At 41.5% G+C, this 23,520-nt stretch overlaps 1 protein-coding gene across 1 annotated transcript in view; it reads left to right on the plus strand.

Moving 5' to 3' along the window:
• The first annotated feature begins 1,108 nt into the window (after positions 1–1,108).
• Positions 1,109–23,520, plus strand: part of LOC123991051 (dnaJ homolog subfamily C member 13-like) — a 60,150-nt gene continuing 37,738 nt past the window's right edge. Inside the window, exons 1-4 of the mRNA XM_046292194.1 lie at positions 1,109–1,219; positions 5,832–5,912; positions 22,719–22,794; positions 22,978–23,127. Of these exons, the coding sequence (XP_046148150.1) occupies positions 5,845–5,912; positions 22,719–22,794; positions 22,978–23,127 (294 nt within the window). The 5' untranslated portion in view covers positions 1,109–1,219; positions 5,832–5,844. The remainder of the gene's footprint in view (positions 1,220–5,831; positions 5,913–22,718; positions 22,795–22,977; positions 23,128–23,520) is intronic.

Raw genomic sequence — 23,520 nt, forward strand, 5'->3', positions numbered from 1 at the left:
ATTCCCAGTCATGTGAAATCCATATATTAGGGCCTAATTTCAAATGACTGAATTCATCATATGACCTGTAACATCTTGAAATTGTTGCATGTTGCGTTTGTATTTTTGTTCAGTATATGTATTGCTCTCAATACACAAGGCTTATGGTGCATTCAAGACAACTGTGAACTCCCAAAAAATACGAAGTCAAATCATGACGTCATTTATCTTCAGGCCTGAAAGTCGGCGCTCGAGAAAGATGGTGCTTTCAAGACAAACGGGAACTCGGGAAAAACGTCGTCAAATCATGACGTTGGTGAGCTTCAGGCGGCAAGCCGGAGTTGGACGACCGTTTTTCGAGTTCCCAGTTGCGTTGAACGCACTGAAGTCAGAGATATCCGAGTTCCCAATTGTTTTGAACGCGATATTACACTCTTTGGTATGATGCTGATCCTAGATCTAGGTTTATAGCCAATTTCGCTTAGAAAGCGCTACTTCCTGACAAACCAATCAGCTGACACACTCATGACAGGCAGGTTTCGGGTCATGTCTAGAAGGGATGCCGCGAATGTTAACGTGACGTCAAAAACGTGCATATAACTCGAACTCTTTTCCAAGCCTTGACCGAATTATCCTAACCTGCTACGTTAATTGCACGAAACTGCTATGAATAGTCACTTCTGACAGTAATCAAAACCTAGGTTTCGCGCGTGCGCTTTCGCCTGTCAGGAATATGGCAGCATCCTAAGCATTGAAAGCGCAATTGAACAGCAACATCATCGGGTTGGCAAGACAGAAACACAACAGCCACGCATCTTGGAGTGTCGGGGGTTGAGGTTCGGAAAATAATCAAATCTGGTCGCGAACAAACAGGTAAATTAATCTACGACTGCACCTCCGTGTAAATTACACAGAACCCTTGCTAAGCTAGCTAAGCATGGAAGACCTACTGTATACAATTTGCTAGCTTCCCTCTGGTGAAAAGCACATCCAGTTGAAGTGTGTGTTGATAAAAATAAAAACATTGCGACAGTTGTAGGCGTCGCTTGTCATGAGATATTTACAATATGTATCACTGAATTGGCCATTTCGGCTTCCGTCTTTACTAGGTCTCGTCTCTATCCGTATCCTTCCAACTTGGCCAGCTAGAGCTGCACTTGAATGTGGCCCTACTAGCCTGTAGCTTGCTAACGTTACCAAAGACAAATACACCGCGGCTGGCAAACGGGGTGTGGTTAAAGTGAGTCAGCAGGTATTTATCAAATTAGACACTCATATATACATGATCTTTCATTGTGTCTACGAAAGTATCTAACTACTTTTTCTAACGGAAGTTGTCAACGTCTAGCATAACTTTACGTTAGTTTAACTTGGATCCATGTCATTTGGATATCTTCCATCGAGATGTAACGTTATATCGTAGAGTTGAGTAAACTCAGCTACGTCTAGCAAGGTGTTTGTTTTGGTCATGACCTGTGTGATATGTACAATGAAATGCATTTAGTAATCAAACATTGAATTTGATAGCAGCATCTACATTCTCAGGCTGACCTAACTTGGTTGTGGCTGTCATATGCATTGTTTTTGTACTTCTAGCTACTACATTATTTTGCTACTGCGTTATCAGTAACGTTATGTGTAGGTGATTTTGCGTCATTGTAAGTTAGTGGCAACAATGAAATTGGAGAACAATATCTGTCAATATCAAATTTGTTGTAGACCAGAAGGTTAGCTACATCCACCCGTTATCCAAGATTAAAGTAACCGTTTTAAATGTAGCCTTGTCTTGATTCTCACTAGCACCATTTTCAGTAAATCAGACACATAAGCCTATATCCACAACAAAGGCTGAGATCCATTAGGCCTAGTCATTGATTGCATGGATCCTATGCAACTGTGGTGAACAAGGATCACAATACCTTTTTCCCTAAAGTTAACAGTTGCAGCATCATTCCCAACTGATAATATTGAAAGAACCCCAGTGGAAATGTTGAGGCACATAGTTCTCAAACCTCAAGTGTGTAAAGCCAGGCTTTTTGTCATCGGTAACAATGTTATTATGTTAGCTATCATCACAGTCATTTATATGCATGTATTTTCCCCTTTGATATCTGCTTATCTGAGTTAAAGTTTTGTTTCAAACCATTTCATGTGCCATCCAGGAAAGCTCTGTTTAAGACAAATCTAGCAAGTGAGGATCAAGACATGGGGAGAAGTTTGTTGTTACATCAGGGTCCTGGCTTGCTGACTGTGTTCCTTTCAGACAAAAACAATTAAAAGTTGTAAGATTTGATTATTTATTCCCATAACTTACATAATTTGTTATCGGCAGCATTTGCATTTATCATTCAATCTTGTGCAGAACTCCAATCATTTTGTGTTATTGCACATTCAAATGTCACATGAAGGCAGGTTACACAGTCACTCAGCGTTCAGAGAGGCTCTACGGAGCACTGTGCACTCACTGCTTGGAAAAACCATACACTGTCGTATGAGGCAGCGTAGGATCCATTTACTGCTCTGCCTTGTTGATTGTGTTTGTATCCTCCCTTGGCAAATTGAAGTACTATTTTTTTTTGGGGGGGGTTAGGAAAAAATTATTTCAGTGTAAACATAAACTTTATATCTGATCAGTCGTATGTAGAAAATGTATTCATTGCGACACCCACCACCAAAGCTGCTTTTTGATCCAGAAAAATATGGTATTACTGACTGTGCCCACAAGGGGTGCTATATCTATCACACAAGTATGTTAACATCCCTTCAAATTTGTGGATTCGGCTATTTCAGCCATACCGTTGCTGACAGGTGTATAAAATTGAGCGCACAGCCATGCAATCTCCATAGACAAACATCGGCAGTAGAATGGCCTTACTGAAGAGCTTGTGACTTTCAACGTGGCACAGTCATAGCCTGCAACCTTGCCAATAAGTCAGTTTATTACATTCCTGCCCTGCTAGAGCTGCCCTGGTCAACTGTAAGTGTTGTTATTGTAAAGTGTTAATGTCTAGGAGCAACAATGGCTCAGCCATGAAGTGGTATGCCACACAAACTCAGAGAATGGGACCGGCGAGTGCTGAAGCGAGTAGCGTGTAAAAAAAATTCTGTCCTCTGTTGCAAAACTGAAAACCGAGTTCCAAACTCCCTGTAGAAGCAACGTCAGCCTAAGAACTGTTTCTTCGGGAGCTTCATGAAATAGGTTTCCATGGCGGAGCAGCCGCACACGAGCCTAAGATCACCATGTGCAATGCCAAGTGTCTGCTTGAGTGGTGTAAAGCTCGCTGCCATTGGACCCTGGATCAATGGAAACACATTCTCTGGAGTGCTAAATCACGCTTCACCATCTGGCAGTCTGACGGACAAATCTGGGTTTGGTGGATTTCAGCAGAATGCTACCTGCCCCAATGCATAGTGTCAACTGTAAAGTTTGCAGGAGGAATAATGGTCTGGGGCTGTTTTTCATGGTTCTGGCTAGGCCCCTTAGTTCCAGTGAAGGGAAATCTTAACGCGACAGGATACAATGACATTCTAGACGATTTTGTGCTTCCAACTTTGTGGCAACAGTTTGGGGAAGGACCTATACTGCTTCAGCATGACAATGTCCCTGTGCTCAACGGAGGTCCATACAGAAATGGTTTTGGATGAATAGGAACACCGACTACGAGCCAGGCATAATCGCTCAACATCAGTGCCTAACTTCACTAATGCTCTTGTGGCTGAATGGAAGCAAGTCCCCGTAGCAATGTTCCAACATCTAGTGGAAAGCCTTCCCAGAAGAGGAGAGGTTGTTATTTCAGCTAATGGGGGACCAACTCCATATTAATGGCCATGATTTTGGAATGAGATGTTCGATGAGCAGGTGTCCATATACTTATGACATACTTGCTCACTCTCTAGGAGCGGATTGAATGTCTGCTGTAACCATGAAGCTTGATCTTGACATCTAGCCACTTAGCTAGTAAGTTAGTTAACCAAATTCATAGATGGAGCCCTGAGCTGGATATAATTTATTTGATGCATCTTAGATTTTTTTATAGTTCTAAGCAGTGGCGTAGCCCGCAGCCACCGTGAGGGTATATGGGGTAAATGATATATTGCCCAAGCTTAATCCACAGGAAAAGCTGGGAAGGGCCATCTCACATGACTACGTCCAGGAATCTGGGCTGGCTTTTTATACCCCTCATCACAGTTACAGAATTAAACTGCATGGCCTTTGAGAGGGGTGCAGAGCACATGGTAACCTCAATGCCCATTGCAAATGTCGGTCCCTATTGTTAAATTCCACCTGTGTGTGCTTGATTAAATTCATTAGGGGGAAGGGTTTGATGCATTAAAAAAAATGTGCTTAGATTCAGAAATGTTCCTTTTGGCTTAATGGTTTTAACTCTGGTTCTCTTTCAGAGGAAGATTGACTAACTTCAGGATTAGTCAGCTAGCTCCTGTCTGATTTGTTACCGTATGTGTTAGTGATGATTCAGAGTGAAGAGCACCCATCATATATGTTGCCTTGGAACTTTGTATGATATACTTCTCCTCTGTGATTTAATCTTACCATTGAAGGATTCAACTTATCTCTTGGGGGCAAACTTGACTTATTTCGCTGCCCCTTGCTGCAGGCTGACATGGAGAGGAAGGAAAAGAGCAGTCATTTATTTCCAGGTTATCTGGGCAGAGGGCTGACACAGGTTCCCTCTGTAACACTGGCAGCGCAGCAACCAAGAGTGAGAGGTTACTAATGCTCTCTGGGCGCAATTTACTACTAGTCTACTGCTACTGTCTCACTGTACTATTTGTTTGTCTGTTGGTCTCTGTCTGTTTACTAGTTACTACTAGTTGCTGGTTTTTATCTAGTGACTTTCTGTGATTTCGGTGGTGTGTGCATGATAGCTTAGTTACAATCCACATCGGTCTAGTATTCTCAACACAAGTACTGAAGTATATCTTTTTTGCTGGATCTTTGTAGAATTTTCACCCATTTTGAGTCATACAAAATCGTATGTTCTCTACTCCCAACAATTAATCCACAGAACATGGGAAACCTAGTTAGTTTTCTTTGATTAATCTCTCCTCGCTCATCTTTCAATCACCCACGTGGGTTAGTATGCCTGTGAAAACCAATTAGTAGATGGGAGAGGTGGCACTTTCAGCGCGTCAAGCGTCTCAAATAGAACAAAGTAATTTTTTTAGAGCCTAACTACGCAGAAGTCCGTTGACGTTCACGAGCAGTTGGGATGAAATGATTGAATAACATTTACATTTAAGTCATTTAGCAGACGCTCTTATCCAGAGCGACTTAATAACATGCAACAGACAGAGTTGATACTCTCTGACTGATAGATACTGTCTCAACAGCAGTCACAGCAACAAACAAAACAAAAAGCAGCATGCTTGTGCATGCAATGTGGCCATGGTGTCCGGCTTCATTGTTTTGTGAAGATGACCAACACATTCTCTTTGTATGCTGATGTGATTGGCTCAAAGGCTGCTTTTTGTTTTGTTTGTTGCTGTGACTGCTGTTGAGACAGTATCTATCAGTCAGAGAGTATCACCTCCGTCTTGTCAATTTGACTCTCGTTCAACACTGTTTAGTGCCACAGAGTTTGCCAGTGACGCAACGGTCACGGGACTCTCCCAGCCAGCACATGGAATGTCAACCAGGATTTCGACGCGTAGTTGAATTTGCAGACCGTAGGCCAGTCTATGCTTTCTGCCATTTGCTTAAATTAACGTTGCCTGGCATCCATTGCCACCTGTATGTACTCATTGAAGTGACCCTAAAGCAAGACTCTAAAAAGCCTATTTCATCATCCCTTTGTGTCTGTCTCCCTTGACCTTGTTCTCCTATATTGCAGATCTTGCCAGAAGATGAATGTCATCAAAGACAACAAAGACTTGGCCTGTTTCTACACAACCAAACACTCCTGGAGGGGAAAGTAAGAGACGCACCTCATATTCTAATGTTCCTTTCCATGATAGGATTTAATTGGTTGAATGACCGATTTCTCTGTCCTTGAAGCTGGTCTGCAAGGCTGAGTTAGGTACTTACTCCATGTGCTGTAACTACTACTGCACTAGTCTAGCACCACAACTATTAATGCAACATGCAGCAATTTCACTTTTTTTACAGTTCATATAAGGAACCAGCCAAATTGCAAAAAATTCATTAGGCTCTAAACTATGGATTTCACATGACTGGGAATACAGATATGTTTGGTCACAGATACCTTAGTTTTTTTTTTTTTTAAATGTATGGGCGTGGATCAGAAAACCAGTCAGTATCTGGTGTGACCACCATTTTCCTCATCTCCTTCGCATAGACTTGATCAGGCTGTTGTTTGTGGCCTGTGGAATGTTGTCCCACTTCTCTTCAATGGCTGTGTGAAGTGGCTGGATATTGGCGGGAACTGGAACATGCTGTCGATCCAGAACATCCCAAAAATGCTCAATGGGTGACATGTCTGAGTATGCAGGCCATGGAAGAACTGGGACATTTTCAGCTTCCATGAACTGTGTACAGATCCTTGCGACATGGGGCCATGTATTATCATGCTGAAACGTGAGGTGATGGCGGTGGATGAATGGCACGAGAATGGGCCTCAGGATCTCGTCACTGTATCTCTGTGCATTCAAATTGTCATTGATAAAATGCAATCGAGTTTGTTGTCCATAGCTTATGCCTGCCTACCCCAACGCCACCATGAGGCATTCTGTTCACATCATTGACATCAGCAAACCGCTCGCCCACACAACGCCAGATGGCTGTCTGCCATCTGCCCGGTACAAACATTTCAAGTAGAGGTCGACCGATTAATCGGAATGGCCGATTTAATTGGGGCCGATTTCAAGTTTTCATAACAATCGAAAATCTGTATTTTTGGACGCCGATATTTATTTATTTAAAAAAAATTTTTTTTTTTAAACATCTTTATTTAACTAGGTAAGTTAAGAACACATTCTTATTTTCAATGACGGCCTAGGAACGGTGGGTTTACTGTCTTGAGGGGCAGAACGACAGATTTTTACCTTGTCAGCTCAAGGATTCAATCTGGCAACCTTATGGTTAACTAGTCCAACGCTCTAACCACCTTCCCAACTAGGAGCCTGCCTGTTATGCGAATGCAGTAAGAAGCCAAGGTAAGTTGCTAGCTAGCATTAAACTTATCTTATAAAAAACAATCAATCAATCATAATCACTAGTTATAATTACACATGGTTGATGATATTTCTATCATTGTCCTGCGTTGCATATAATCGATGCGGTGCGCATTCACGAAAAAGGCCTGTCGTTGCTCCAACGTGTACCTAACCATAAACATCAATGCCTTTCTTAAAATCGATACACAGAAGTATATATTTTTAAACCTGCATTTTTGGCTAAAAGAAATCCAGGTTAGCAGGCAATATTAACCAGATGAAATTGTCACTTATCTTGCGTTCATTGCACACAGTCAGTGTATATGCAACAGTTTGGCCTGCCGAATGTGCCAGAAATGTACGTAATTATGACATACCATTGAAGGTTGTGCAATGTAACAGGAATATTTAGACTTATGGATGCCACCCGTTAGCTAAAATACAGAACGGTTCCGTATTTCACTGAAAGAATACACGTCTTGTTTTCGAGATGATAGTTTCCGGATTCTACCATATTAATGACCGAAGGCTCGTATTTCTGTGTGTTATTATGTTATAATTAAGCCTATTATTTGATAGAGTAGTCTGACTGAGCGACTGTAGGCACGAGCAGGCTCGTAAACATTCATTCAAACAGCACTTTCAGGCTTTTTGCCAGAAGCTCTTCGCTGTGCTTCAAGCATTGAGCTGTTTATGACTTCAAGCCTATCAACTCCCGAGATTAGGCTGGTGTAACCGATGTGAAATGGCTTAGCTAGTTAGAGGGGTGCTCGCTAATAGCGTTTCAAACGTCACTCGCTCTGAGACTTGGAGTAGTTGTTCGCCTTGCTCTGCATAGTTAACGCTGCTTCGAGGGTGGCTGTTGTCGATGTGTTCCTGGTTCAAGCCCAGGCAGGGGCGAGGAGAGGGACGGAAGCTATACTGTTACACTGGCAATACTAAAGTGCCTATAAGAACATCCAATAGTCAAAGGTATATGAACTACAAATGGTATAGAGAAATTCCTATAATAACTACAACCTAAAACTTCTTACCTGGGAATGTTGAAGACTCATGTTAAAAGGAACCGCCAGCTTTCATCCAATAATCGTTATCGGCTTTTTGTGTGTGTGGGTCCTCCAATAATCGGTATCGGCCTTTTTTTGGTCCTCCAATAATCGGAATCTGCGTCGAAAAATCATAATCGGTCGACCTCTGATTTCAAGTGTTTATTTCACCTCATGAAACATGGGACCAACACTTTACATGATGCCTTTATATTTCTGTTTAGAACATTTGCATATCTGCCCTGTGAATGGCATTATCATGCTGTGAAAGAGCCTTGGTCTTCATGTTCAGATCAAGCCAGGTACTCTACCATTCCACACTGAGCCTAGTTGTAGGCCTAGCTATCAAGCAGCAGCAGAACAGACACACTGATGTCAACACCCGAGCAAAGGGAAAGCACTGAAATCCCTGACTCGGTTCATCCATTGTGTTTACGTTTCCTTATCTTCAATGGGGAGGACAAGGTGTAAGTAAATCACTACTGTCAGATTATTGCTATCTGGAATACATATCACTGAAATCCCAATACCTATATAGTGCTGGTTAGACGGATTACTCTGAGTAGTAGGGCTGGACGATATGACCAAAATATCATATCACAATATTTTCCATATTTTTTTTACAATATTTTGTGTTTTTGAATAATACAAGTTTGAAATATGCTTTGAGTAGTTCATGAGCCTAGGGTGGCAACAAATGCATTCTAAGTGATTTCAATGGGGTTTCATCCATTCTGATTGAACAGCATAAAACAATCTAACCCCCCCCCCCAAAAATGCATAATTTTCATCAATTTCTGCATTTCCTGCACTCATTTGTTATACTTTTCACACTGCCGTGTAATTCTGCATGTTGTGGGCAAGGAATCTAGGCCTAATTAATCGGCCAACTGTTGGAAATATACTTATTATTCTAATTCTATAGTGGAATCTAGTGGGCAGCGCTTTGAAGCTTTGAATACATTTTTGTTTGACATGACAATGAATGAAAAAGCCACTAGATCCGTCGAACCAGCACTATATAGGTTTTGGGATTTCAATGACAGGGTAGGAAACAGTGTTAGTCAGTGTTTCCCAGGGGACCTTAATTAGTCTAATTAGATGTTAAAATTGTAATCGTTCTCTTACTTCATGTATACTGAACAAAAATATAAATCAAATTTTATTTGTCACACACATGATTAGCAGATGTTAATACGAGTGTAGCGAAATGCTTGTGCTTCTAGTTCCGACAATGCAGTAATAACCAACGAGTAATCTAGCTAACAATTCCAAAACTACTACCTTATAGACACAAGTGTAAGGGGATAAAGAATATGTACATAAAGATATATGAATGAGTGATGGTACAGAGCGGCATAGGCAAGATGCAGTAGATGGTATCGAGTACAGTATATACATATGAGTATGTAAACAAAGTGGCATAGTTAAAGTGGCTAGTGATGCATGTATTACATAGATGCAGTAGATGATATAGAGTACAGTATATAGGTATACATATGAGAAATAATGTAGGGTATGTAAACATTATATTAAGTAGCATTGTTTAAAGTGGCTAGTGATATATATTTTACATCAATTCCCATTTATTAAAGTGGCTGGAGTTGAGTCAGTGTGTTTGCAGCAGCCACTCAATGTTAGTGGTGGCTGTTTAACAGTCTGATGGCCTTGAGATAGAAGCTGTTTTTCAGTCTCTCGGTCCCAGCTTTGACGCACCTGTAGTGACCTCGCTTTCTGGACGATATCGGGGTGAACAGGCAGTGGCTCGGGTGGTTGTGTTCCTTGATGATCTTTATGGCCTTCCTGTGACATCGGGTGGTGTAGGTGTCCTGGAGGGCAGGTAGTTTGCCCCTCTGCAGATCTCACTACCCTCTGGAGAGCTTTACGGTTGTGGGCGGAGCAGTTGCCGTACCAGGCGGTGATACAGCCCGACAGGATGCTCTCGATTGTGCTGTAGAAGTGCTGTATCTGTAGAAGTTTGAGTGCTTTTGGTGAGAAGCCAAATTTCTTCAGCCTCCTGAGGTTGAAGAGGCGCTGCTGCGCCTTCTTCATGATGCTGTCTGTGTGGGTGGACCAATTCAGTTTGTCTGTGATGTGTACGCCGAGGAACATAACTTGCTACCCTCTCCACTACTGTTCCATCGATGTGAATAGGGGGGTGTTCCCTCTACTGTTTCCTGAAGTCCACAATCATCTCCTTAGTTTTGTTGACGTTGAGTGTGAGGTTATTTCTGACACCACACTCCGAGGGCCCTCGCCTCCTCCCAGTAGGCAGTCTCGTCGTTGTTGGTAATCAAGCCTACCACTGTTGTGTCATCCGCAAACTTGATGATTGAGTTGGAGGCGTGCGTGGCCACGCAGTCGTGGGTGAACAGGGGAAAAAGCTGCCATCAATCCACTGTTTCTGGTTTGGGAATGTTTTAATCGGCATCTTCAACGCACGTTCTAATGAACTCGCTCACCAAATCAGCGTATTCATCAATGTTGTTTGACGCAATACGAAACATATCCCAGTCCACGTGATTGAAGCAGTCTTGGAGCGTGGAATCAGATTGGTCGGACCAGCATTGAACAAACCTCAGCGTGGGAACTTCTTGTTTTAACTTTTGACTGTAGGCAGGGAGCAACAATATGCATTGCTGAAGTTAGAATAGCAATGATCCAAGGTTTTACCAGCCCTGGTTGCGCAATCGATATGCTGATACAATTTAGGGAGTCTTGTTTTCAGATTAGCCTTGTTAAAATCCCCAGCTACAATGAATGCATCCTCAGGATATGTGGATTCCAGTTTGCAAAGAGTCAAATAAAGTTCGTTCAGAGCCATAGATGTGTCTGCTTGGGGGGGAATATATACGGCTGTGATTATAATCGAAGAGAATTCCCTTGGTAGATAATGCGGTTGACATTTGACTGTGAGGAATTCTAAATCAGGTGAACAGAAGGACTTGAGTTCCTGTATGTTGTTGTGACCGCACCATGTCTCGTTAACCATAAAGCATACGCCCCCGCCCCTCTTCTTACCAGAAAGAGGTTTGTTTCTGTCGGCGCGATGCGTGGAGAAACCAGCTGGCTGCACCGACTCCGATAGCGTCGCTCCAGTGAGCCATGTTTCCGTGAAGCAAAGAACGTTACAGTCCCTGATGTCCCTCTGGAATGCTACCCTTGCTCGGATTTCATCAACCTTGTTGTCAAGAGACTGGACATTGGCGAGTAGAATGCTAGGGAGTGGCGCGCGATGTTCCTGTCTTCGGAGCCTGACCAGAAGACCGCTTCGTTTGCCTCTTTTACGACGTCGTTGTTTTGGGTCGCAGGCTGGGATCCATTCCGTTGTCCTGGGTGGAAGGCAGAACACAGGATCCGCTCCGGGAAAGCCATATTCTTGGTCGTACTGATGGTGAGTTGACGCTGCTCTTATATTCAGTAGTTCTTCTCGACTGTATGTAATGAAACCTAAGATGACCTGGGGTACCAATGTAAGAAATAACACGTAAAAAAACAAAACTGCAGAGTTTCCTAGGAACGCGAAGTGAGGCGGCCATCTCTGTCGGCGCCGGAAGTTACTCTAAATGCAACATTAAGTGTTGGTTTCATGAGCTGAAATTAAAGATCCCAGAAATGTTCCATGGCCACAAAAGCTTATTTCTCAAGTTTTGTGCACATTTAGCTTACATCCTTTTTAGTGCGCGTTTCTCCTTTGCCAAGATAATCGATCCACCTGACAGGTGTGGCATATCACGAAGCTGTTTAAACAGCATGATTATTACACAGGTGCACCTTGTGCCGGCCCAGGACCTCCACATCCGGCTTCTTCATCTGCGAGACCAGCCACCTGGACAGCTGATGAAACTGAGGAGTATTTCTGTCTAATAAAGCAGTTTTTGGGGGAGAACTCATTCTCATTGGCTGATCCGAGCTCCCGATTGGTTGAACCTGGCTCCCGAGTGGGTGGGCCTATGCTCAGCCCGCCCATGGCCGTGCCCCTGCCCAGTCATGTGAAATCCATGGATTAGTGCCTAATTCATTTATTTTAATTCCGTGTAGGTAATTAGCGCTAGCTTAACATTCATGCTTCGCCTATTACTCTCTGATTTAGAAAGATATACTTCCACAAACAAAATAAAACAAAATATATAAACTGTCTGTTTGCAGATAGTGTAATTATGGAACACTTATGGATTTATATTAAGAAGCATAGTAAGAATCAGTATTGTTGTCACCATCTTGTTGCAGACTGAGTGAACGGCACGGCAAGTAATGGGGGTTAGGGCTTGGTGTGGGAAGCGCATGGAGAAGTGGCATGCAGGAGGAGAGGGACAGAGACGACAAGTAGCAAATGGAATAAACTTTAAAAACTGATGTATTACATTTAACCAACATAACGTTATAGAATGTAAAGCATCAATACCGGTATATAGGAAAATACAGTATACCCGCCCAGCCCTAGCTCTAAGATAAGGTTCATAAATACAGCTGAATGGTAGCAATGAGTTCATGAATCAATAGCTTCTTCTATACCTTGGAAAGGGCAAACAAATGTTACTAAAAAACTGGTCCCATCCTGTTTCTCTGGTAGGCTTCAATAGAAGTGATACCTGAGGCATTGGGCATTAGACAACAGGATTACATTACTGATACGTGCTTCCTAAATGGCTTTGTACTATTAAGGCAGCCATTGACTGAGGTAACTATAGCAGCAGTGCTAAAGAGCAGATTAGCTATGGCCACAGGAAGGGGAGGGTTGAGGGCTGCTTCCTGCTAATGCCTCTTGATGTGTCCTGCAGGGACCTGTGGTGATGTGTTTGGAGTGGAAAGTCATTTAGTCAGGCTAGGGCTTTGACTGGGAGGCCAAGAAAGAACGGTTTGGTTTATTACCTAATGTTTCTCCTCTTCACTCCCTGTGGAGCATATGGCCGGAACAAGATCCCTTGCGGCTTTCCACCCCAATGCCAGTCAAACGTTTTCAAACACCTACTCATTAAAGGGCTTTTCTTTATTTTTACTATTTTCTACATTGTAGAATAATAGTGAAGACATCAATACCATGAAATAACACACATGGAATCATGAAGTAATCAAACGTGTTTATATTTGAGCTTCTTCACATAGCCACCCTTTGCCTTGAAGGCAGCTTTGCACACTCTTGGCGTTCTCTCAACCAGCTTCACCTAGAATGATTTTCCAATAGTGTTGGAGTTCTCACATATGCTGAGCACTTGTTGGCTGTTTACACAGCCTGTTTACACACGGCGTGTCGCTGCAGAATGCTGTGGTAGCCATGCTGGTTAATTGTTTACATACACTAAGTTGACTGTGCCTTTAAACAGCTTGGAAAATTCCAGAAAATTATATCAATGCTTTAGAAGCTTCTGATAGGCTAATTGACGTAATTTGAGTCGATTGGAGGTGGACCTGTGTATGTATTTCAAGGCCTACCTTCAAACTCAGTGCCTCTTTGCTTGACATCATGGGAAAATCCAAATAAATCAGCCAAGACCTCAGAAAAAAGGTAGCCCTCCACAAGTCTGATTCATACTTGGGAGCAATTTCCAAATGCCTCAAGGTACCACGTTCATCTGTACAAACAATGGTACATAAGTATAAACACCATGGGACCACACCGCTGTCATACCGCTCAGGAAGGAGATGTGTTCTGTCTCCTAGAGTTGGACCTACTTAATAGATGGCATCAAGAGGGAGGAAATGTATGTGGATATATTGAAGCAACATCTCAAGACATCAGTCAGGAAGTTAAAGCTTGGTTGCAAATGGATCTTCCAAGTGGATAATGTCCTTAAGCCATTTTGCCACAACTTTGGAAGTATGCTTTGGGTCAACAAAGTCAAGGTATTGGGGGGGGGCATCACAAATCCCTGACCCCAATCCTATAGAAAACGCGAGGGCAGAACTGAAAAAGCTTGTGTGAGCAAGGAGGCCTACAAACCTGACTCAGTTAGTTACACCAGCTCGGTCAGGAGGAATGGGCCAAAATTCGCCCAACTTATTGCGGGAAGCTTGTGGAAGGCTACCGGAAACGTTTGACCCAAGTTAAACAATTTAAAGGCAATGCTACCAAATACTAATTGAGTGCAAGTAAACTTCTGACCCACTAGGAGTGTGATGAAGAGTTCAAAGCTGAAATAAATAATTCTCTCTACTATTATTCTGACATTTCACATTCTTAAAATAAAGTGGTGATCTTAACTGACCTAAAACAGGTAATTTTTACTAGGATTAAATGTCAGTAATTGTGAAACTGAGTTTCAGTGTATTTGGCTAAGGTGTATGTAAACTTCTGACTTCAACTGCACATCAGGGTTGCCAATCAAGGATGTGCTCTTCAAAATATGTCTTATTTGTAGAACGCAGAAAATGTCCTGCTTTGGGAGTTGATATTTCTCAACCATCTTCTCAAATGACAAAATCTAAAGCAAATAAATAATTTAGTCTAGCTATGCCCTTATCAAGTAAAATGTTAAAGCCAGCATCCAACAATCCTGGTACAAAATCTGGGTTGTTAAGAATCTGGGTGAGAGCAGAGGTTCGTTAGGATCTTCACAAAAAACATTGAACTGACCTCCATACTTTGAGTGTGTTAAGTGTAATTGGATTATTGCAGTGATCTTTTACATACTTGAAGCTTCTGAAAAATAAATATCCTGCAAGGGGTGTTTTTGAAACAGTCTAAATTTCTAACCAAATAGAGTCATCAGCATTTGTGATCCAGTCAGAAATATAACATAGGTGGGCACACCACTGATAACCTAATATTGGGCAAGGCCCAAGCCCCCCGTAGAGCGTGGCTGCTGCACTATTTAAGCTTACTGTTCGATTTAATAAGACCCATGCCACAAGAAGGAGCCAGATATCTAGATAACCAGAAGAAAAAGCAAGTAACCTGACCCAAATATTCTCCTCCTGCTGGCTTTTGCAGATTCTGCAATTACTCTCCTGAATTTTAGGGCAATGGGCTACACAAGGAGTCTGCAACCTTTTCTCATGTGGAATGCCAGTTTGTTTATCTTACCATTTCTACCTATCTGCGTGCAAGTAATGGTTTTCACACGCACATTTTCGTGGAACAGTTTCATTTAATTTATAATAATGTCTTCATATCTCAAAATCAATGTTGTGTGGTAAGAAATTATATCTAAATGAAAATGATACAAACCTAAAAGGTAACTTATATTGTCATTGCCAACTATGTTAAAATAGCAAAACATAAAGGAAACAAACAAAAACATTGCAGCCATTATTCTTTGCTAGTAATGAGATCGCTGTGTCAAATATGACAGGAGACTGAAAAGCAGATGGAGGACTTTTGAATGCACGTGCCGATGTTCATTTCTGAATTGATGGGCTTCCTCAACTGAGATAGGTCTGGCGTGAGTATCCATGACACAGCCTACTGTGGTGGGGCTCACTTGAGACAGAGGGAAGGCTTTGACATTCTTGCCTCCACTTGGAAACCGAATGCTGGTTGATCAAATCACATTTATTTATATAGCCCTTCTTCCATCGGCTGATATCTCAAAGTGCTGTACAGTGCTGTGCAGTTGTACCAAGCTTTCCAGTAGACTCAAGAAGGAAGGTACTTAATGTGATGCATTCCTCTGAAATCTGAAACTGGTAAAGGGAAGCAAAACTCCAAAGTTTGCATAGTGCGGTTGATGCCTGTTGAATCATAGCCTACTTCGCCAAATAACAAGCGCATACGCGAAAAAAGCACTGTCGTTGCACCAATGTGTACCTAACCATAAACATCAATGCCTTTCTTAAAATCAAGACACAAGTATATATTTTTAAACCTGCATATTTAGTTAATATTACCTGCTAACATGAATTTCTTTTAACTAGGGAAATGGTGTAACTTCTCTTGCGTTCTGTGCAACAGAGTCAGGGTATATGCAGCAGTTTTGGGCTACTTGGCTCGTTGCGAACTGTGTGAAGACTATTTATTCCAAAAAAAAACATCCATATTCACCAAACGGGGGATGATTTAACAAAAGCACGTTTGTGAAAAAAGCACAATAGTTGCACGAATGTACCTAACCATAAACATCAATGCCTTTCTTAAAATTAATACACAGAAGTATACATTTTTAAACCTGCATATTTAGCTAAAAGAAATCCAGGTTAGCAGGCAATATTAACCAGGTGAAATTGTGTCACTTCTCTTGCGTTCATTGCATACAGAGTCGGGGTATATGCAACAATTTGGGCTGCCTAATTTGCCAGAATGTTACGTAATTATGACATAACATTGAAGGTTGTGCAATGTAACAGGAATATTTAGACTGATGGATGCCACCCATTAGATAAAATACGGAACGGTTCCGTATTTCACTGAAAGAATAAACGTCTTGTTTTCGAGATGATAGTTTGTGGATTTGACAATATTAATGACCTAAGGCTCGTATTTCTGTGTGTTAGGGGAATACTAAAGTGCCTATAAGAACATCCCAATAGTCAGAGGTATATGAAATACAAATGCTATAGATAGAAATAGTCCTATAACTACAACCTAAAACTTGTTACCTGGGAATATTGAAGACTCATGTTAAAAGGAAACACTAGCTTTCATATGTTCTCATGTTCTGAGAAAGGAACTGAAACATTTGCTTTCTTACATAACACATATTGCGCTTTTACTTCTCCAACACTTTGTTTTTGCATTATTAAAACCAAAATTGAACATGTTTGATTATTTGAGGCTAAATTGATTTTATAGATGTATTAGATTTCAGTTAAACTAAGTGTTCATTCAGTATTGTTGTAATTGTCATTATTATAAATAACTTTTTTTTTTTTTTACCTCTGCCGATTTTAAATCAGTATCGGCTTTTTTTTGGGGGGGGTCCTCCAATAATCGGTATCGGCATTGAAAAATCATAATCGGTCGACCTCTCGTAGATTATGCGAAATGGGTCAACTTTGAGCACCTTAATCTCCTGAAGTCACTTTCTGACCACTTCTTCTTGGGCAAACATGTATGAAAGTTTAGTTTAAATCATAAGTGATGCTTTGAAGAAGTGATAGAATTCAAATAGATTTACCCTGCTGTGTCTGGTTAGGGCTGTAGTATGCATCGCTAACACTGCGTCTTGTGCTTTCTCTTCATATAAACTCCCTTTTAACCTTAATCTCTATTATTCCCTGGTAACGTCATCCTCCATTTACACACCTCCCACACTACTGCCTTCCTCTGTCCCAGACAATACTGAGGAATTGTTGAGGGAAGAGACAAGTTGATTCAGTCAATGGAAAGGCTCTTTCACTGTGTGCTTGTGTGTACATCATGTACCAAAGCCTAGCTGTCTGTAGACAATAGATTTTCCAGCTGTAGACAAAATACCGAAGTGCCTTAGTGCTTATCACTTGCCTTCCTTTGCATTAGGCCTCTGTGCCGCATTAAAATGTATGCCAAACAAAAACCATTGATTTAAAAGTTTAACGAACCATACAACTCCATGCACAAAGGACTACTTTTAACAATTTACACTGAACATTTGACAAAAACACATTTACTGGAAGAACTGTGCCGACTCTAAATTTGGTAACAGACTTTTGGAAAAATCTCCTGCAGTTTGTGTCCAAGCGTTTCTTAAAAAAAAAAACATAAAATAAAAAAAAAAACATACATTTTTTTATTTTATCTGCTCCAAATTAAGATTCAATGATGTCTGCAGGAATAATGGGGTGTCAGCTATGACACATTGCCTTTGAAAAAAAAATATTTTGCTTATTGAACTACAGTAAGTAAAGTGGATTTGCACCCATTAACAGAATTGCGGTAACATAATTTAATCATGTGTCCCTGGTCTATACTACACAGAAATGCATACTTATGAAATATGAACATCATTCTCTTCATGGTGATGTATCCTAAATATGCAATATCCTCCTTTTGTATATTTGGGTATTATTCTACACACACACTTTTTATTTTAATGAACTCTGCCCCCAAACAGGACCAAATCTGAATCAATCATCGATGTCTGTTTCACAAGTTTGGAACGTGGAGTTAGTGTAATCAAATCTCGTGTGCTCTACTGTGTACTATACTCTACTGAACTATATTCTACTTTTCTTTTCTGTGTACGGTGCTGTCCAAACTTGTGAACCCAACTGTGGTTTGTGACTTTTGTGATTTTTTTTTCCCATTGTAGCCAATTCAATTGCAGAAATCCTGTTACTGATTTGGTGATTGAATTTAGAGTTTTAATCACTTACCAATTTTGTTGATGAATTATTATCTGTAAAAACACTAACGTGTGTGTGTGTATATATGTCTACCTTGTTACTTCTGAGAAATGTGAAAATATTTTAAAGATATGTGGGTTTTTGGTAATGGAATTTCAAGGCATTACATTTCTCAGACTAAATATAAGTGATGTAGTTGGCAGGGATCTTTACTTCAACATTGTTTTTTGATGTATTTCTAATACCTTAAGACTTTTTCTGGTTGTTGTTTTCTAAGACCCTTTTTCTGTTTGACCAGATATCAAAGCCTTTGCTTATTCCACATTTTTAAGATTGAAAATTGTTTCAAAATCTGTATTAATTTCTCAAATATTGACTCTTGGCTTTCAGTTGACACCCAATTTCATATGCTCCTATGAACTTCATGTTGGTGCTCATGGGGCTTTTTACATGTAAAATCACCCCCTGCCAATTAAATGTTCCACTGCTTCCAATAACACTCGTATGAAATGTGATAGCAGTGCCTTTATGATGATGTAAAGCACTCTGAGGTCATGGAGGGAATGCCTGTATAATGGCTGTTATTGTTGTGAGGAGCAGCCTAGCCAGCCCTGCCCTCTACTTTTCATAACCTCTGACCCATGTAGGCTATGTAGAGTTTTTCCTGACCATGTGACCTGCCCAGGAAAACTTGGTGCCCTAGTTAGTTTATAACCCGGGCCCAGAGTATGTCCTGGTCAGGAAAAACTCCTGGCCTTAACTACTACAGTATGTGCTGGGCTGAGTTTAGACTAGGCTGGTTGAGCTCCTGTATCTGCCTTGAGAGTACAGGTCACAGAGGATGAATAATTAACAAGTTGTGTGACTAGGCCTGGCCCAGCCACTGAGCAGCAAGGACAAAGGCCCCATGTAGAGGGGTGCCCTCATAGCAGAGGAGGAGCCCTGCACTTAGTGCTGAGAGGGAGGGAGAGCGAGTGAGTGAGGGAAGGAGGGTGGGTGGGAGTGGGTAGGATGAAAGGGAAACGATGTGCTTGCATAAGGATTGAGATGGAGGTAGACTCTGCTACAGGGATGCAGAGACTAGATTCCACCCAAATGTTGACTCTACCCCTGTATTTCTATCACTGATATCTGGACACACTTCGGCGTGGATCAAAGGTTGACCTCTAGTCCATAGGGCTCTGGTCAGAAGTACTGTATATAGGGGATAGGGTGTGATTTGGGACTCATCTTAGGCCTTAGTAGGGAAGGGAAGTCAGTTAAGTTTTAGCCCTCGTGTCTCTCTTTGTGTGAGTGGCGACGTGCCCAGCTAGCCTAGTTTCCCCCTCGGTCTCATGTGGAGGAAAGCGATCAAGGGTGCAGCCTAGAGGAAAGTCTTCATCCACTCTGAGGTAGCTAGGGCAGGGTGCACTGGGCTGTTAGATCAGCAGACCCCCACCTCCCGACACGCGTTCACACACTTATAAACACACAGTCATCGCTTTACAGTGGCTGCCATTTTTGACTCCCTTTGAATGTGGCAGGCGCTCACATTTCTCATAGATCTCAAGCACGCTTCCCTGGGATTTTATATTAACTCAACCGTGGTCTCCATCAGTGTCAGCAAGCTACTCGCTAGCTAAACCCTACTTATTATTCAGTTCCAGTGACAAAACGGTAGCAGTTGTTTAGAACTCCGCTCCATTTTGGTACAGTATTTATCGTCTGCCTCACAAATGGCACCTATTCCTTTTTGATAGAGGAATTCTAAATTCCTTTATGTTTTATTGCCAAAACCAATTCAATTCACACTCATTTCTAATTCATGATAAGTTGTAAGTTTATCATTTGCATGAATTAGCAAGAGACCAGTCTTAAAAACAAGTTCAGCATTTATTCTTGATGAGTACTGACCCAAAATACAAAGAACATTACATTTTAAAGAAAGGGAACATAAAATGACGTCATCAGTTTCACACCCTCTCCCATCCTTACAATAGGTAGTATTCAGTCCTAGAGACGTTTTACTCCCCTCATAAAACTACATTCCAACCTGTCTAAAAGATATACTTCTCTCCACTAATGGAATCCAACCAAAACATTCTGATCTGTATGAAAAGCCATAGCATTGCTCCCCGTTTAACCTCAAGAGACACAGACAATTAATTTGTTCTGCTTATATTTTCAGTAACAGCTTAACCAATAACTTTTACTGTTCATACCATAACATGATAGTATTAGAATAAATGGTTCTAATCAATAATGTATACATAATGAATCATCTTAACTACAATTTCCTCTAACACCTTTATAGGGGCTCTGGTCAAAATTAATACCCTAGGGAATAGGGTGACATTTGAGATGCACATACAAGTTCCCTGGTACATTCATCTCACTCTGTCCAGTGTCGAACTCCTCCGTATAATAGTTCTTTATTTTTACTATGGTTATTTCCTGCTCCAGAGGTATTTCGGGAGCATTGACTGGTCCACCACCATCACTGCAGTACTCCAGTCAATTTCTTTACTGAATGTTGAGCTACCCTAAGTTGCAAATGGAACCCTATTGCCTATATAGTGCACTACTTTTGACTAGGCCACATACTGTAGGGCTCTGTTCAGAAGTAGGGCACTATGTAGGGAATAGATTTCCCCTACAGGAGAAATTGCACTGAATGACGGTCTGCCTTTATCTGACATTCGTTCAGAGTTCGTTTGACGCAGTTTGTTTTCAGGGAACACCTGCTGGTAGGCGTCGGACTGCCAACATTTTCTGTTTCGACATTGGTTTACACTCGGTTAGCAAATTACAGTGAGCTAACTTGTTGTTGTTTTGGCTGTAGAATGAATATGGGGTTCAAGTTTAGGCTGTTGGCTATAATATCAAGGGAATTTTCATCCATATCGGGTGAACAGTTTAGACAGCACTTTTTGTACATAGTCCCCCCATTTTAGGGGACCAAAAGTATTGGGACATTCACTTGTGTATAAAAGTATTTGGTCATATATTCATAGCACACAATGACTCGGCAACATCAAGCTTGGAACACTACACATTTGTTGGATGCATTTGCTGTTCGATTTGGTTGTGTGTCAGATTGTTATGTGCCCAATAGAAATGAATGATAAATCATGTATTTTTTAAATTTCGGAGTCACTTCTATTGTAAATAACAATAGAATATGTTTCTAAACACTTCTACATAAATTCAAAAAGCACAGCGTTTACTGTGCTGATGATTGGCTGAGAAAAATCGATGATGAAAAGGTTGTGGGGGCTGTTTTGTTAGACTTTAAGTGCGGCTTTTGACATTATTGATCATAGTCTGTTATGGCCTTACACCACCTGCCATATTATGGATAGAGTTACCTGTCTAACAGAACACAGAGGGTGTTCTTTAATGCACCTGTCTGTCTAAACTACTGGCACACAACTCTGACAACCATGCATATCCTACAAAATATGCCACAAGAGGTCTCTTCACAGTCCCCAAGTCAAGAACAGACTATGGGAGGCGCACAGTACTACATAGAGCCATGACTATATGGAACTCTATTCCACATCATGTAACTCATGCCAGCAGTAAAATTTAGATTTAAAAAACAGATAAAATGCACCTTATTGAACAGCGGGGACTGTGAAGCAACACAACCATACACATCTATACAAATACACATTAGCATACGCACTATACACACATGTACACATATACATGTGGTACTAGAGTAGAGGCCTGAGTGCACACACACTTAATATGTTGTGAAATCTGTTATGAGTGTATTGTAATGTTTTTCACATGTATTACTGCCTTAATTTTGCTGGACCTCAGGAAGTGCAGTTGCTGCCTTGGGATCCATAATAAATACAAATGTGGATGCTACCATGATTAGGGATAATCGTGAATAATGATGAGTGAGAAAGTTAGACGCACAGATATCATACACCCCCCCCCCCACCTCTGTTATTGTAATGGTGAGAAATTAGTATAGTATTTTTATTTATTTTTTTCATCTCAGCCCCCGTCCCCGCAGGAGGAATACAGAGCCAAAACAACGTGTTGTCCGGCACTGTGTTCAGAGGTGCTAAGTACTCTTGGCCGGCAAATGCTACCTTAACTCAATTGTTTTTTTGTCATTTAGCAGACGCTCTTATCCAGAGCTACTTACAGGTGCAATTAGGGTTAAGTGCCTTGCTCAAGGGCACATCAACAGATTTCACCTAGTCAGTTCAGGGATTCGAACTAGCAACCTTTCGGTTACTGGCCCAACCTCTTAACCGCTAGGCTACTACCCAGTCCTCGCAATGTCCTGTAGGTCTTTGTATAACAGATGTTCTGTGGGTAGGTATCTGACTGACTGAGCTTTCCTCCTCTCTATTCCAGGTACAAACGAGTCTTCTCCGTGGGCACTCATGGCATTACCACGTACAACCCCGCCACACTCGAAGTCACAAACCAGGTCAGTGGGCTCATTTTAAAACCCTTAATTAGGTCTCTGAGTCATGTGACATTATCCTTGTGATCGCTATATCCTTTGTCACCATTTGGATGCTAATCTATGATCTGTAATTTTTAGCTTTAGTGAATGTGACATGCCTCAGTGACATATTTGCCTCTTTGTCTCCTCTGTGGTGCCCTGCAGTGGCCGTATGGGGACGTATGCGGCATCACGCCGGTGGGAAAGGGCCAGGGCACTGAGTTCAACCTTACATTCCGCAAGGGCAGCGGCAAGAAGTCTGAAACGCTCAAGTTCTCCACAGAGCATAGGACAGAGCTACTCACAGAGGCACTGGTGAGTGAAGACAGGATTGGTTCTGGAAGAATAGCTTGTAAATACCACAGGAGCTTAGCATCATCAGATGCCTTAACCCTCATCAGAACCCAAACTATAAGCTTGTTTTAGCCAATTGTTTGTAAAAACCATTTAAACAATGTGTAACTTCAATCCATAGCCCCATCTATACATTTGAGTGGTTACATTTCTTAAGCCCCACCCCTCAGCTGTTTACCCCAAAAAGTGGTGGGATTACATTTTACTCGTTTAGCAGACACTCTTATCGAGAGCGATTTTACAGGAGCAATTAGGGTTTAGTGTCTTGCTGAAGGGCACATCAACAGATTTTCCACCTAGTCGGCTCCGGGATTTGAACCAGTGACCTTTTTGTTACTGACCCAGCACTCTTAA

This window comes from Oncorhynchus gorbuscha, linkage group LG12 (assembly GCF_021184085.1).
Source record: "Oncorhynchus gorbuscha isolate QuinsamMale2020 ecotype Even-year linkage group LG12, OgorEven_v1.0, whole genome shotgun sequence".
NCBI classification, from domain to species: Eukaryota; Metazoa; Chordata; class Actinopteri; order Salmoniformes; family Salmonidae; genus Oncorhynchus; species Oncorhynchus gorbuscha.